Source organism: Crocodylus siamensis, chromosome 15, assembly GCF_052110815.1.
Source record: "Crocodylus siamensis isolate JL-2025a chromosome 15, ASM5211081v1, whole genome shotgun sequence".
In the NCBI taxonomy this organism is placed as follows: Eukaryota; Metazoa; Chordata; order Crocodylia; family Crocodylidae; genus Crocodylus; species Crocodylus siamensis.
This window is the reverse complement of record NC_143409.1, coordinates 26,918,323-26,933,599: the sequence shown is the minus strand read 5'-3', so window position 1 is coordinate 26,933,599 and position 15,277 is coordinate 26,918,323. Positions and strand designations below refer to the sequence as shown.

The window sequence follows — 15,277 nt, the reverse complement described above, 5'->3', positions numbered from 1 at the left end:
CTGAAATAAGCATTTCATCCTGATGTTTAGGAAGTTGGAGATGCAACACCAAATAAAACCAATGTCAGTTGTTATAGGCTTTATTCCCAGTGTATCTAAAAAAAGCTTATTTCTAATAAGCATATACTTGCCAACCACATAAACTACATATTTAAGTGAATTTATGAACATGACAACCAGAAACTCCAAGTAATTTGTACCAGCTCTTAGGGGATAAACTGTACTTTTTTATTTTGAAGAGACAGTTTAAAGAAAAAAAAACCAAAACCCTGACTCATTTACTCTCTGTTCCAAAGAAGTCCTCAAAGTACCAGCCACTACAAACAGCACTGGTGGCAAAAGGTGTCACCTTTGCATGATGTCCCCATAGCAGTCTACACATTACATACAATAAAGCTTTTTTATTTTTACAAAGATGACCATGACAAAAGTGGCAGGAGGAATAGAGGCCCTGGGTAGGCGGGGCTGTTAAGCAGCAAGGGACCAAATAGGAACACTCCCATGCAACTCCTGTATTTCTTCTATGAAGAGCATAAAAACTGACCATCACTTTAACAGTTAGCAAGGGGAGAGTTACCTCTTCCATGCGCTGGATGAACCTATCCAGCTCTCCAATCCTCTGGTCTTTTTCTTGTATGCTTATCTCCGTAATCTGCATCTTCTTATTTGCCTCTTCAATAGCCTTCAGAAGCCGATTTGTTTCTGCCTTCAAATAAAGACTGACATTCATATCCAGAAACAATAATATAGCTCAGGGGTTTTCAACCTTTTTTAGTCTAAGTACCCCCGGTGGCCAGACATCAAGCGGGGGAGTGGTGACGGCATGAGGGCAGGCAGGGCTGGAGTGCCACCACCTCCCAGGAGCTGGGCCAGGCCGGGGTGGGGAAGCTCACTGGGCTGGTGTGGCAGCAGCAGCGGGGGTGGGTGAGCTTCCCTGCCCTGCACCCACGGCCGTCGGGGGGCACAGGCATGGGGAGGACTCAGTCCCATGCAACGCACCACAGGCTGGATCCAATCAGTTGGCGGCCACATTTGGTCTGTGGGCCTCATTTTGCCCATCCTTGTTCTAGACGCATTCATGAATGATAGATTTATTAATAGCTAGACAAATTCAAGGGCAAGAAATTTGTTAAGAGTTGTTGAACAGAATAATTGGAGACATTTTCTCTGCCTTCTCTAAACCAACAATGGTAGATGCTAGGGAGGATAATGAATAAGGGATAGATCACTCCAGATGCATCTGCTTCAAAGCTCTCCACAGAATCCGCCCCTGCCCCTATCAGACACAGGATACTGGGTCAGATGGACCACTGGTCTATGCTAGTAGGCAGTTTTTACATTCTAAACTTTGTTGTTCCTGATCTAGAAATATCCAAAACAGCATGATCATAACAAGTTCTGCTGAAGAAAACGAGCATTTATTTGCTCAAGTTATTTAAACATGTATCTACTAAAATTGTTCATTTTTTCCTTTCTAGGTTTCCCTCACAAATCAGATTGGGCTTCGCATTTTCTTGGATCAAAACTAGAAACACACCTGTTTTGTTTTTCACTTTAATTTTGAAGTTTACATTATTTTTAATATCCACCACATTTAGACTTTTCTTCAGCTCTAAAACTTTATTAGCCACGGTAATGTTAAAAAAAATCTGGCTGTGACAAGGCATGAAAGGAAATGAAACTGGTGTGATAATGTAAGCCATCAGTTCTAGCACTTGTTTCTTAAATTAATTTAGGGATTAGATTCTAAGCAATAACCAAAGAGCACTGTTAAGGACCGGTTATACATACTATTAGAATTTCTCTCTCAGCTTTGTGTTTCTGTTCTTCTTGTTTTAGCTTTTGTTCATACTGACTGTATAGCTTTCTGGTCATTTCTCTCATTACATCTGCATTGGCTTCTTGGGAGGATTCCACCTATAAGAGAAAATGAGAACACTGAAATTCCACAACTGATCTATTACTAGTTCCAGTGTTCCTGGAGGTAAGACAAATAAAACCAGAACAAATAAAAAAGGGAGAAATTAAAATGAGGGTGATGATTTTAGCCTTGGCCTAGGTTTGCCATACAATTTGGCACCATTAGGCCAAATTCTCATCCACACCAAGAGCACTTTTCAGCAGTATGGCAATGAAAAGGAATAATTAACATACTTGCAAGCTTCATTTGCACAACATGATCAGGTCCCTTTTCCTCTGCCTGCATGTAAGTGGCTTTAGGGTAACGAAGTATCTGGCCTGACTCAATTCTGTCATAACCTCCTCTCATTCTTTTGATGACTGACCCCACTTCCCCCACCATTAAAAGTAATTTACATTCTACCTTTAATTTTATAAAGTGTAGATTAGAAATTGGCCTGACTGTATCCAAATGCTCACAAGCTCTGCTAGGATCAAAATCTAACAGGTTTCAAACCATCTATGCTGCAGCCCAAATATAAAAGCAAAAATTAAGCCAAAACAAAATAATGATTTTCTATAATGTCATTCTTAATTGCAATGTTTCAAGTCAGGAGTAACTCCGTTAGAAAACAAGGCGAGAATAAAGTCTCTTTGCTTCATTAGAGTTGCTTCACTTACACCAGTGTAAATGGAAAAAGAATTAGGCCTCAGCATTTAATTTTAGAATTTTTAGCATAAAAGGTATTTTGGGCAACTGAATTACTTTGTTTCAAGGACTGCAAGAATTATCAAACCCCTGTTTTTATCTTGTTCAGTGGGAACAAACTGTTTTCATGCAGAGCAGTAAACCATAAACATATTTTGTCTCTTAAAAAGGAGGATGCCAGTTGCACTGTAGCTGCCCTCTGTGGCCTCTGACCCAGATCTCAACACAGAGAAAGTTATTACCTATGCAGTCACAAGAAACTGGAACAAAATTAAGTCTCAATCCAGCATATATTATGCCTTCAGAACTCCAGGAAGCTTGAATAAAAAAGTTTGATTCTAACCTCTTTAAAAGTGTCAGAGTGGAGTATAAATTTCTTATGCTGACTCCTCCACATTCTTTCACTTACAATTTGAGCACCAATGGTACAAGAAAAAGAGGTAAGAGGAGGCAACTGTTGTAATATCCAAGTGAAAGTGTGGGGGGAGGGGAAATGAATTCTAGTGAGCAGGGCAGACTAGATCCAATTGAAACTAAGGTAATTGCTTTTTCACAGCCGACCTGGTGGACAACATTTCTTCCTGTTCCTTCACTTCTAAAATTAAAAAAGTCAGATCCCTCTGGTAGCATGGGCATGCAATTTAACAAATAACCATCACTCCAATTTAAAACAAACTGAAGAAAAAGAGCAATGATTTCTTTTAGTATATAACTTTGGCACTCTGTCTTGGCAAAGTTATACTTTTATTAACCTATTTAAATTGGCATGACTCCCTCCTTAAAGAAAAGCATACACTCCACATTTCATTGATTTCAATGTGCTTGAAGTGCTTAGCTGAATTGAGACCCTTTGAGTTCGTCTACTTCAGGCACCATGCGCAATAAATCTCTGCTTTTCCTCTACTTCCCTTCTTAATAACACTTTTCTCCTTTTTGTTCTCTCTAGATTACAACAGGTTCAGAGTTACTTTTCACAGCCCCAAAAAAATCCTACTAAAGAAGGGGAATTCGAATATATAAGACATTATTAAGTGGACATACTCGCTCTAGCGCAGGGGGTACGGACCATCTATCATTAAGCATTAATGCAAGTTAAAAAGAAATCCACTGAAACAGTCTACTTCTGGCTTATCTGTTGGGCAAATGCCTGTAACGTGGCAGTCACCTAATTTCAAAGAAGGGAAAGAACGTGCTTTTCATATTGTTCTAGTTAATTTCAGGCACCTTTAAATGGTTCTTTTCATACTTTATGGAAACTAACAAGTGTAAGACCAGCGGTCTCACAAAAGACCCATAATAACATGTTTGTATTTTATTCCTTTGTGTTCATTTGAAAACCAGTCCTACAACTAATTTCTCTTTTCAAGGTAATATGTTGTGAGGGCAGATCTCCACTGACCAATAAATATAGCACATATGAATGAAATATAGCAGATTATTGATGAAAAACTACCCAGTGTATAGTATGGCCTGAAATATGGTATCAGCTTTAGGAGGGACATATAGCATTGCTTAGCAGCCCATGAGGGGTTAATGCATAGCCCCTGGGATACTCTTACTGCTCCAGCTCCTTCTGCAACTGGGGGCTTCAGACTCCCTCTCCTCCCTGAGCTTTCACTTGCTGCTCCCAAGCCAGGGGGCAGATTGGAAGAGACTGCAGCACTGGAGAAGCTCACAGCACAACACAATAAGGGTGCTGCAGTGGCCAGGGTGGGAGGCAATCAAGTGTGCCGAATATGGGGAGGCACCACCCACACAATGCAACAGCTGCTTGTGCATGCAGTGCGGCAGGGGAGAGTTGGAGGGGGAAATTCCAAGTGCATGGTCCAGGAGAGGCAGAGAGAATATGAATGGGTGGTAGCCTACGTAGCATGCAACCCCCAATCCCTCACCAGCCCTGGCCTCGAATGAGAAGATTCTCACAGAAGTGCGCACCACGGGCATCACCATTTTAATAGGTCGACTTTCACTTGCCAACAACAGCCTTATGTAGGGCAGGCAACATTTCAAGACCCAAGTTTGCTAAGGTGGTTCCCTATTTGTTTATTTGCTTTCAGCAATGTTAATTCTTCACCGTGGATCTAAGGTCTTTGAACAAGGGTGAAAGGACCATGCACTGATCAGTGAAGAATTCTATGCAGATATGGCTAGATCTCTTTTCCAAACAAATCTTATTGCCTCAGCAATATCCTTATGGTACAACCTCAAAAAGGGAAATTTGCATACCATACCTGCAATTTCAATAGCTGATTTTCCATCTGAGCAGTTTCCAGCTGTTTTTGCTTTTCTTTCAGTTTTTCCATAGATTTCTCATGTGTGTGTTTTAAATTCCTTATTTGATCCTTTATGTCTGTGTTCTCCAAAGTAACATCCACTAAAGTTTTCTTTAAAACAAACAAAAAAGAAAAAGAAAAACCAAAACACACATTGAAATGCATGATAAAGTAGAATTCATCCAAACTATCTAGCACTGAGCCTCTTTACAACAGTTGACTAATCTTTTGATATATATATACACAATATTAATTAATAGTATTAACCCTTTAAAGTTTGGTTTCCAATTATGTAATTTATTAAGAGACTGCCCCACATGAACATGCTCATTAAAATCCAGCCCTAGGGTGCCATAACCAAGAGAAAGTTTCACATCCACTACAAAGCAAATTTGTTTTCATTTTACACTGCAAGGTAAAATGATGTGAAATGCTGAATTCTCCCCTCTCATCTCCAGCTATCAAATCATAAATTAATAAAATTTGAGCAAACTGAAGTTAGAAACCGAAAAAGGGGATGAATGGGAGGACAGAAGAGTCAAGCTACCTTGGTAGGATGGCTATCAAATGTTTTTTGTTTTATTTGAACTGGAAAAAATATCCCTGGTTTACAAGTCTGGCTGCCAAATACTGTATTTACTTGATTAAAAGATGAGGTGCCCCCCTCAATTTAACACAGGGCAAAAGAGACCCTCACCTTACAATCAAGCATGAGGTAGTGCGTGGCAGGGGTTAGGGGATCTAGCTGCCACCTGCCCCCATTACCTCTGCCTGCCCAGCCACTCCTCCCCCACAGCCCCTAGTTTCCAGCCCCCCCATGACACTACTCCTAGTTCCCCCTCCTCCTCACCTTTCACATGCGCCAGCCCAGCCCTGTAACAGCAGTGCCAGCTCCATGACACTGCTATGGAGCGAGGCTGAAGCTATGCTCTGTGACCTAAGCTGCAGCAGACAGAGCCTACTGTAGAGCAAAGTGGGGATGGGGGGAAGAAAGGAGGGACAGATGGGAGGCAGAGACTTTGTAGGGTAGGGACCCAAACCTGCAAGGGGAAAGGGGATCAGGGCAGCCTGAGGCTGTAGGGAGGGCAGGCACAAGGGGAAGGGGGGAGGCAGGGGAGGGAGGGGGAAAAAAAAGAAACAGGCAACAGGGCAAACTGCCTGCCTCTCACTCTGCCTGTCTGCTACTACCTGCCCTAGCTCCTCTACTGTCTCCCCCATTGTGTCCCCCCCCATCTGCCCCATTACTGTCCCCACTGTCACTTCTCTCCCTCCACTGCCTGCAGTTATTGGGGGGGAGGGTGAATTTAAGATGATCCTCCAATAATTGGATTCCACACATGGATGTTTATAATAAATTTATAATTTTCCATGTGTAAGATTTAATTATTGGGAGGGCATCTTAAATTCAAGGTTGTCTTATTTTGGGGTAAATACAGCTTTTTTAACACTTGCGAGAAATGTAACCAAAATTTCTATCCAAGGGTAAATAAAATAGAAGAATAAGAACAAGGGATGGGCTGTTATTTTGCAAAAATAGCACCTGGGGTTTTCCATAATGCAAAAGGCCAGGAACTTTAGCTAAGTAACAACAAAGTTGAACAGTGCTTTGCTGCATATTATCTTATTAAATTTATATTAAACCAACAAAACTTAAGCGTTTTCCTAAATTCACAGTACAACCATCTTAAACACCAACAGTGAGATTTAGTGGAATAGATTAAAATCTGTATGTGGATACTTTTAAAACAATGGACACTAGAAGGAGCCCAACAGATCAGGCTATATACTGCAACAGAGCTATTAACAGCGTACCTGCAGCTCGATTGATGCAGATGTCAAGCTGCTGTTCATTTCACTGAAGCTATCCAAGGCAGCAGCCTGCACTCGCATGTGGCTCTCTAAGGATTCCTGTTGAACACTTGTAACCTGGAGAGTGCAAGAAAAAAGAAAAATTAAATTTGCCATGTCTTTTGGAAGCAAGACAGCTGCTACCCTCTTAAAAACCATACAAGTCAAACTGCATCACGGGGGAAGGATTAAAATCACTGGAAATAAAAAGTTAAAATCTTTCAGCATTTTTAAATGGAAGCCTTCCCTGCATTAATGTTCTCAGAGAAGATGCTTGTATTTTCTCATTAAACTACAGCAACTTACACATTAAAGTGAAAAGGGAACTTCGGCTCTACCTTTTGTGGTTGATGCAAGGAAATATTTTTTTAGTTAAACTCAGTGAATGAAATTTAATCTGGTATAGAGGGAACTGACCCATTGTGTACTTCAGTGGGACTTAACTGTTGTCCAGACTGACCCTGTTCAAAGAGGCAAGCTTCATTCAGTAAGATTACCCACAGAATGTGTCTCCACTGCAGTTCTACTTCATATATTTCAAGCCTTTTAAAAAAAAAAAAAAAAAGCCAATTTATCTAAAAAAAACCCTTTAAGTATCTCTATGAGCTGCCATGAGGTTTTCCAGGACAAGCCAGATTTGTATGTGCATGTAAGTGTATTCCAGAAGATGAAAAATACATAGCAATTAAATAGGATGCTAAATTTCCACGATGTTTAGAGTGGTTAAAATACACAGACCACAAAACTGATCAAGTTCCAGACCCAAAAAAACCTACAACCCTAGTATAGAAACAAAAACGAAGAGCTAGTAGTACATATGTTTATTCTTTGTCTACAGTTATTCCCATGCCATGAAATTGGTGTTGTAAAGGCGAGGATTTTTGACACGTTTACCAAGAAAATCATTTCGTGCACAGGCAGTGGGGTGCAAAAGGCTGCAGTCAGGACTAGATGAGTGAACAGAATGGAACAGCCCGGGGAGACCTGTGCAGAGAGCAGACAGCAGGACTCTGTACAGGAGGAGATGAGAACAAGCATGTAAGGAAGCAAGCCAAAAGCTTTTATGATCACAAGAAACAGGAACTGATTGAAAGCAGAAAGATGAGCCAGCGCAAAGATTTATTGTATATAAACTTTTCAAGTTTTACATTACAAAACAGAAGGTTAACAAGCAAGCCATTAAGTTCACATGAGCGTAAAAGAAATAAAATAGAACAGATGATCCAAATTAATATGAAGACTGTCAAACAGTAGTGGAGCACTATTTATTAATGAGGCCTAATCCTACCACACACATGGGCTATTTATCTAGGAGTAGATATGAAGATTATCTATTTTAACACAGCAGCAAGCAATTATTTTGGGTGGAGGGCCACTTAACAAGTTTTGGCAAGTTTTCAGGGGCCACATAGGTAGCACTGCCCCTTGACAATTGCTCCGCCCCCCCGGTCACCACATCAGAACCAGAAGTCCTGCCCCTGACCTTTGACAACAGAAGTCACTGTCCTTGCTGCCCCCCCCATACTCCTTTGGGGAGCGGGAAGTTGCAATCTTAGAGCCAGAAAAAAACCAAATCATACACTAGATGTCAAACACCTACCGTAACATATTTTAATTTTATGACAAAAAATATGTGTCATGACTTGTGATTGTGTACTATATATAGAAGGGATTGCACAATAACTCAAAAAATACAGTGCCACTTTTTTATATTTGTGCGTGGGGGGAGGTGTGGGAGCACTGCGAGAGGGTGTGGTTGTGTAGGGGAGCATAGGATATGTTGGGGTGCATATCAATGGGAGCTGTGGGGGCAGAATATGGGGTGTGAGGGAGGGTGGGGAGGGGTGTAGGGACCCCCCCACACTCCCCCATGGTGTTCAGCCCCTGCTGCTGGCAACAGCAGCAGGTGGGGAGGTCAGGACACTTGGGCCTGGTGCAGGGGCCTGCTAGGGCACAGCTCTGGCCATCGCTGTGTGTGGGGGTGGAGTGCAGCCTACCCAGCTGCCTCTATCAGCAGGGCTCCAGGCTGCGGGCCTGCAGTTCCATCACTCGAAGTGGGGGAAGCCCCGTGCTGGAGCCTGCTGCCTTCCTCACCCCTTGAGGTGCAGGTCCCCGCACTCTGCCAGGAATGAAGGGAACCCAGCCCCCCGCTTCCCCGCAGAGTCCAGCACGGGGCTTCTTCCCTGCCACAAGTGCAGGCATGTGGTACAAAGCCCCTGTGATAGAAGTGGCCAGCACTGCACTGGGGGAGAGGGGGGCAGCCTGCCCAGCAGCCTCTATCACAGGGGCTCAGTACCACGCACCTGCAGCTCCCAAACTCACAGCAAGAAAGCCCCGCGTTCGACTCCGCAGGGAAGGAGAGGGTGAGGCTCCCACCAATCCTGGCAGAGTACAGGGACCTGTGCTGCAGGCAGCAGGGAAGGCAGCAGGCTCCAGCACAGGGCTTCCCCTGCTGTGAGTGATGGAGCTGCAGGCGCACAGCATGGAGCCCCGGCAATACAGGTCGCCAGGAAGGCTGCACTCCCCCCTCCCCTGCCGCATGCAGTGATGGTCAGAGCCATGCCCCACTGGGTGCCTGCACCAGGCACAAGCACCCTGACCTCCCCGCCTGCTGCTGCTGCTGGCAGCAGGAGCTGCACACCATGGGGGAGAATATGTGCACCCTCACCCTGCCCAGCCGAGCTCCATGCTCCCACCACTCCCCTGGGCGCAGAGTCTGTGCTGTGCTTTATGCTTCCAAATCCCCCCCACCCCTGGCCCCTACATGCTGTCCCGAGCAAGTTGGACTTCCAGAAAGCCAAGCAGGTTCCCATGGGGCAACTGCAACAGAAACCCCGCCCAGAAGCTGCTGCTGGCTGGGCAGGGCACTTCTGCCCAAGATGATGGGAGCAAGGACCTATATTGGGGGGCGAGGGGGGAAGAGGAGGTTGTACACATGGCTGCCTCGCTCCCAACCTCACGGGGGGCGGGGGAGGGCTGGGCAGGGCACAATTTGTTGTGGGGTGCTGCAGGCCGGATTAAAGTGCCTGGCAGGCTGGATCCAGCCTATGGGCTGTATTTTACCCACCCCTATTTTACCAATTACTATATATTAATCAAGCCACACATAAACTGGGTCAGAAGATCAGCAGAAGCTAGTGCACTTAGTAGCGGAGTGTGTATACATGTAAACCAAGACTGTAAGAGTGTGAATTACTGAAATTATGCTCAGGAGGTCAAAAGCAACAACCAACAGGAAGAGAAGAGTGCTTAGAGGTAAAAAAGCTCAGTCTTTGGCTACAGGGAATCTGAGGAATGAGATACTGGGGAGGCACTGAGTGTATATTGATCCATTTACCCATAGTACTTTTGTTATCTTGCATACAGTTCATTTGACTCATACAGGGCTGAAAGACATTATTGTCCTCATATCTATAAAGTTTATGGTTTCTGGATCTATCAGTAACCATTAAACTTTAAAAAAAAAAAAAAAGGCTTAGCATACAGCAGGTGGAATACCCTAACACTGGTCACAGAGATTAAAATGTTTTATACCACAATTGCCTTCAGCCTAGGTGTGTCCCTGAAATTTGTTTTGCCTCTTGGGCGTGTCTATACATGCACTGGACTGTGCAATTGTTACAGCACCATCATTTAGTATTTGCTTAAGCACAGTTATTTTTAGCTGCTACTGCACACTACCATTGCTGTCACGGTTCCTGCCCAGCAGCAATATCTCACCATAGCAATGAGCTACAGCGCAATAGCCCATTGCTACAGTGATGTAGTGCTGCATGTAGACACACCTCTTATGCCACATCCTGATCTCTTTGAAATCAAAAGCAAAATTCCCAGTGGCTTCAGTGGGATCTGGTTTAGCCTTTAAGACAACATTTAGGGTAGAAAAAGCATTCAAAGATAAGAAATTAAACTTATATTCTGTTCACATTTTTCCACAGGAAATAAAAGGAAGTGAAAAAGGAACCAACATACATATTTTAAAGGCATACAAAAGTATGAGGAAGGTGTCCAACAATGGGTGAAGAAGGACTTTTTTTCCTTCATTCATTTAGTTTTGGAAGCAAATCTAGGAGATGCTACTACAGCTTGTCAGGAATTTTTAGACCAAACAGATTCTTCAGAAAATAGAGATTCATTAAAAGTGAAACATTTCTCCCCCACAAAAAATCAAGGTTCCCATGAAAACACAAGCAGGGTTACCATCCTGCCCAATTTGTTGATAGCCTCCCCAGTAAGACACTAGAGACAATTCTGGAGCAGTTTTACCACATAGATCCCAGAGCTTATAGAGTAACCCAGCTCAGTCATGGGACCAGGACCCTTGGGGAAACGAACTCTAGTTTCTCTGCTGCTATTCAATGATGGAGGGCAGTGAAACTGAAAAGAATCATGCAACAATCCCTCAGCGTCTCAAGGAATACATTACATTCAGAAACAAGAGGTTTTAATGTTTCTAAAGAAGAATGTCTGCTTCCTGCTAGTGGAAAAAAAATTCAGAAGTATAGACATGAAAAGTAAAACTGAAAATGTTAAAATACTTTTCCCCCTCTGACATCCTGCAGTCCATAAAGTTTCTTGGGCAAATCTTGTGCGGATCCCCCATTGCACCATAATTACAAATAAATGTGATCTTACTGTCAATTCGTTGGTAAGTTGCTCTATTTTCCGTTTCATTTCATCATACTCCCCATACATTTGCTCTCTCACTTTTTCCAAAGTTGCTCTCACCTGTTTTCAGGCAAATTTAAAAACTTTATTATTCAAACTTTATTACCAGCATCTTTCAGATTAAAAACCAAACAACACTGCATCCCAAAAAACAAGGACTGCACACAGCGATCACCATTATTAAACAAACATTTGCCCAGTCATATCTGCAATGCCTCAAATATTTCCCTGATCTGAGAATCTCAGATCTTGTATTCATTGGGCATCAGAAAGTTAATCTAACTGAAATGAGGGTAATAGAGGAATCTGAGAAGGATTACTTAAACTACATTACACCTGTATGTGGACAGACTTATTCCTAATTAAAAGAGGCCTTATTCTGAAAATGAATTAAGGCCTCATTAAAATTTTAGAGTGGATCAGTCAAGCCACATCAGGCTTCGATGTGGACACATTCATACAGAATTATTTTTCCTGAAGGCTCCCACGCAGACAATCCTTTGGTACTCTGAGGGACTCATTTGTATATGCATGTAAGACAACACATACACATAAAGGTACAATGTTTCAGGGGACTTTACAGAATAAATTCTTAGAAAATGGCCTTAACTACTCTGAACATGGACACGGCCACCCCATAATGGCTGGCCCTCTTTGCACTGGTGTAAATGATTATATAAAAGGAACAGACCAATGGTGAACAGGAACAAGAATATTTAGAGAAAATGAAGGTATGCCTGCACTGGACGCTGCAGCTTGGCGCAAAGACACTAGATACAGCTCTAAAATGAGATACCATGGGTACTGGAAGCAATCTACTTCCAACAGCATGGACCACCAAGCTGAGCTATTTTACCCTGCCTCTCAAGAGGATAAACTAGTCCATCTGGAGATCTGTGCAGTGTTGTGCAGATTATATCTGCCACTATTCAGGTATCAGAAACAGTAAAGTCATGCTAGTGTGGTGCTGTCTGGACTAAAATGCCCTGCTTCTCTAAAGGGCTAAATCAACCCAGGATAAGAGCACCCCTAACATGACTATCTTCCTTCTGATACCCAAGTTCAACCATTCAGAACTAGCTTAGGTATCTCTTCATAGCACTGTGTTGTGCCATGTAGACATACCTTAAGTCCCTTCAATTACAAGAAGCCACTTGATAGAAGAAATCAAATAATCTTGATATTAGTAAAACAGTCTGTAACCATGAAAAAAAGACTGCAAGTACCCGTAAACAAAGTACAGATAGATTAGCCCAACTCTTAATGATCCTCTTCATTTTATTATCAATGTTATTCTCTTGTGCTTGAATTACTACACCATGCTATTTGTTGGCCATCTTCCATAAACAGCCTTCACAGACAATAGAGGTGAAAAAAAGCAGACTACTTGCTCTGTACTAATTAGGGAGACTACTGACAAACCCTGGAGAGCCAAAAAGCAACAAGTGAAACATCTGGCTCCAAAATAAATTGTTGGACTTTAAGCACAGAACTCAGAGGCTCCCACTACGCTTACAGGTACCACACTATTAACTAGTAAATTGCTCAATTACCTTAAAATCAGCTACACATGCAAAGTACTCATCACATGATAAATAAAACTCCAAACACCTATATAAAGTTAGATCTCAAAAGTGTGTACTAATTTTATAGCTGGTTGCTATCAAGCTTTAGTTTGTATGTGTAGCAGGGTCTCCCCTGCAGCTGGAAGCCCCATCAACTGACAGGGCTTCCCACCACAGGGGTTCACCATGTCCAGCGGGAAACCCCTAGGTCTGGGGAATTGTGGATGCCATAACTCCCAAGGCTCGGAAGTACGTGAAACCCGCAGGCCTGGGGGATCATGGCTGTCACGATCCACTAGGCCCGGAAGTTTCATACACTCCCAAACTCTGGGGATCATGGCAGCTGCAATCCCCCAGCTCCTCTGGTACCTGGGACACACTCGCGGCTGGAAGCCCCTCAACTGAAGGGGCTACAAACCGAGCTTGCTTCTTGCTGGTGCAGGGGAAGCCCAGTATCAGGCTCCCCCTACATCAACAATAAGGGACAAAGGGATCTAATGATCAATCCTACAATCACACCTCCTGACTTGCACATGTGAATGGCAGGAGGTGTAACTGTGGATTGCTCATTAAATTCCATTGTGCTTTGAGAGCTGTTGCAACCTGAATTTATTAACATGTTTATAGAAAGGTTAGTTTATTACCATCACATTAAATAACTGCAGAGAAATCTGTATGAAGCCCATTTTTATTAGGCAATCCTCTCAAGTTAGTCCATTTATTCAGGACTTATGGGGACAATTTCACCTTGTTCAGAAGCCAGCACAAACCTAGAGGCATTATAGTCATTCTTTTAACTGGCTGCTTATACAAGTTTTCCAAATTTGATTTGGGATTATAAGGCCTGCAGGGGAGGCATGCGGTTTCTTTGGCAGTTTACTTCTCTAATGGAAGTGGGAATGAAATCACTTTAGTCAGCATGTGCTTAGGTTTCTTCCCTTTGCAACCAGCAAATGTAAGTTTATTATAGGGTCTCATAGCAGAACAGGACATGAATCTCTCCTGCTTGAATGAAAGAGCCAAATTTTTAACATTGGGGGAACCCTTCCCCAGCTCCATACCTACTGTCAACAGACAGGACAACCATCCTATGTATTCACACTGATAACAAATGGAAAAGACATTTAAGAAAAGATCTTTACATTAAAAAGGATATATAAAACTCACATCTTTTATGTAATTCATCTCTTCTTTCAACTGGTCTGCTGACCAACCATAAACAACCATTTCATTCTTATGGTTATTGTCAGTCCTGTGTACTACACCATACACCATGCCACGGGAGAAATTCCTGGTAGACAGTCCATTTGGTACATGGTAGAGTTGCTATCAAAAAAGAAAGCAAGCACTCTTTAACCTGAAGTGCTACTAAATGTAAAAATAAGTACAATAAAGTCAGAAAAGGAAAGGGAGAATGCTACAGGTATGCAATAAGTGACAAATTTCACAGAACACTAAGTATTCCTCAAAGATGCAAGTATGTAACTTCCTTTAGTCCTAAAGGGAATTATGACCTGAGGGCTATGGGACAACATAAATCAATGCAAGATACTTTCCTAAAACAAACATTTAGAGCTGATCACTTATGTGTAATATACATATACTCACAGTACAACTTAGATATGCATCACTCTTGCCAACTGTAAGAAAGGTGTTATTATGGGAAGTATTTTGCAATCCTAACAACAGATGGTGCAACCAACCACACCTATAAGATACACACAGAGTAGCTTAGATATAAATGTAACCATTCCATTGGCTTAATTTCATATCTGGATACTCAAAATTTAAGAAGTTGCATAATCACATACTACCATACTAGTAAAAAAAAAACACTCTGTAAAAATCATATAGAAAACAAAGCATGTTTTACAGGACTTAGGTGGGGACATGACTCAAGACAGACACCATTACCTGGACTGAACAATTCATTTCATAGTTTCACCAAAACACTTCTCCTACATAAATATTTGAATTAAAGCATTAAAAAAAAATCCAGCTGCAGATACACAAACAAACAGTTGAAGCAAGTTACTTCACAACCTTGTGTAGCAAATGCATGCTTGCCTCTAAGGACCCGAGTACTAGCCATGGAACAGCTGCTGTCAGCCATTCTACCTCTCAAATCCTCACTGTTCCCTCTTTCCATTTTAATAACCAAATTTGTTGAACACCAGTCACAAATAACGTTCTACTGTGCTCCAGAACATTAGAAGAGTTACTTTAAAAATCATAGAACCGTAGAAAATTAGGGCTAGAAGGGACCTCAGGAGGTCACCTAGTCCAAACTCCTGCTCAAAGAAGGACCATCCCCA

At 42.3% G+C, this 15,277-nt stretch overlaps 1 protein-coding gene across 1 annotated transcript in view; it reads right to left on the bottom strand.

Moving 5' to 3' along the window:
* The window catches only part of MYZAP (myocardial zonula adherens protein), an 89,900-nt gene that overhangs the window by 53,159 nt on the left and 21,464 nt on the right, over positions 1–15,277 (bottom strand). Inside the window, exons 3-8 of the mRNA XM_090029543.1 lie at positions 14,130–14,288; positions 11,365–11,457; positions 6,694–6,807; positions 4,840–4,992; positions 1,792–1,917; positions 578–706 (exon numbers count right to left, since the gene is read on the bottom strand). Of these exons, the coding sequence (XP_089885669.1) occupies positions 578–706; positions 1,792–1,917; positions 4,840–4,992; positions 6,694–6,807; positions 11,365–11,457; positions 14,130–14,288 (774 nt within the window). The remainder of the gene's footprint in view (positions 1–577; positions 707–1,791; positions 1,918–4,839; positions 4,993–6,693; positions 6,808–11,364; positions 11,458–14,129; positions 14,289–15,277) is intronic.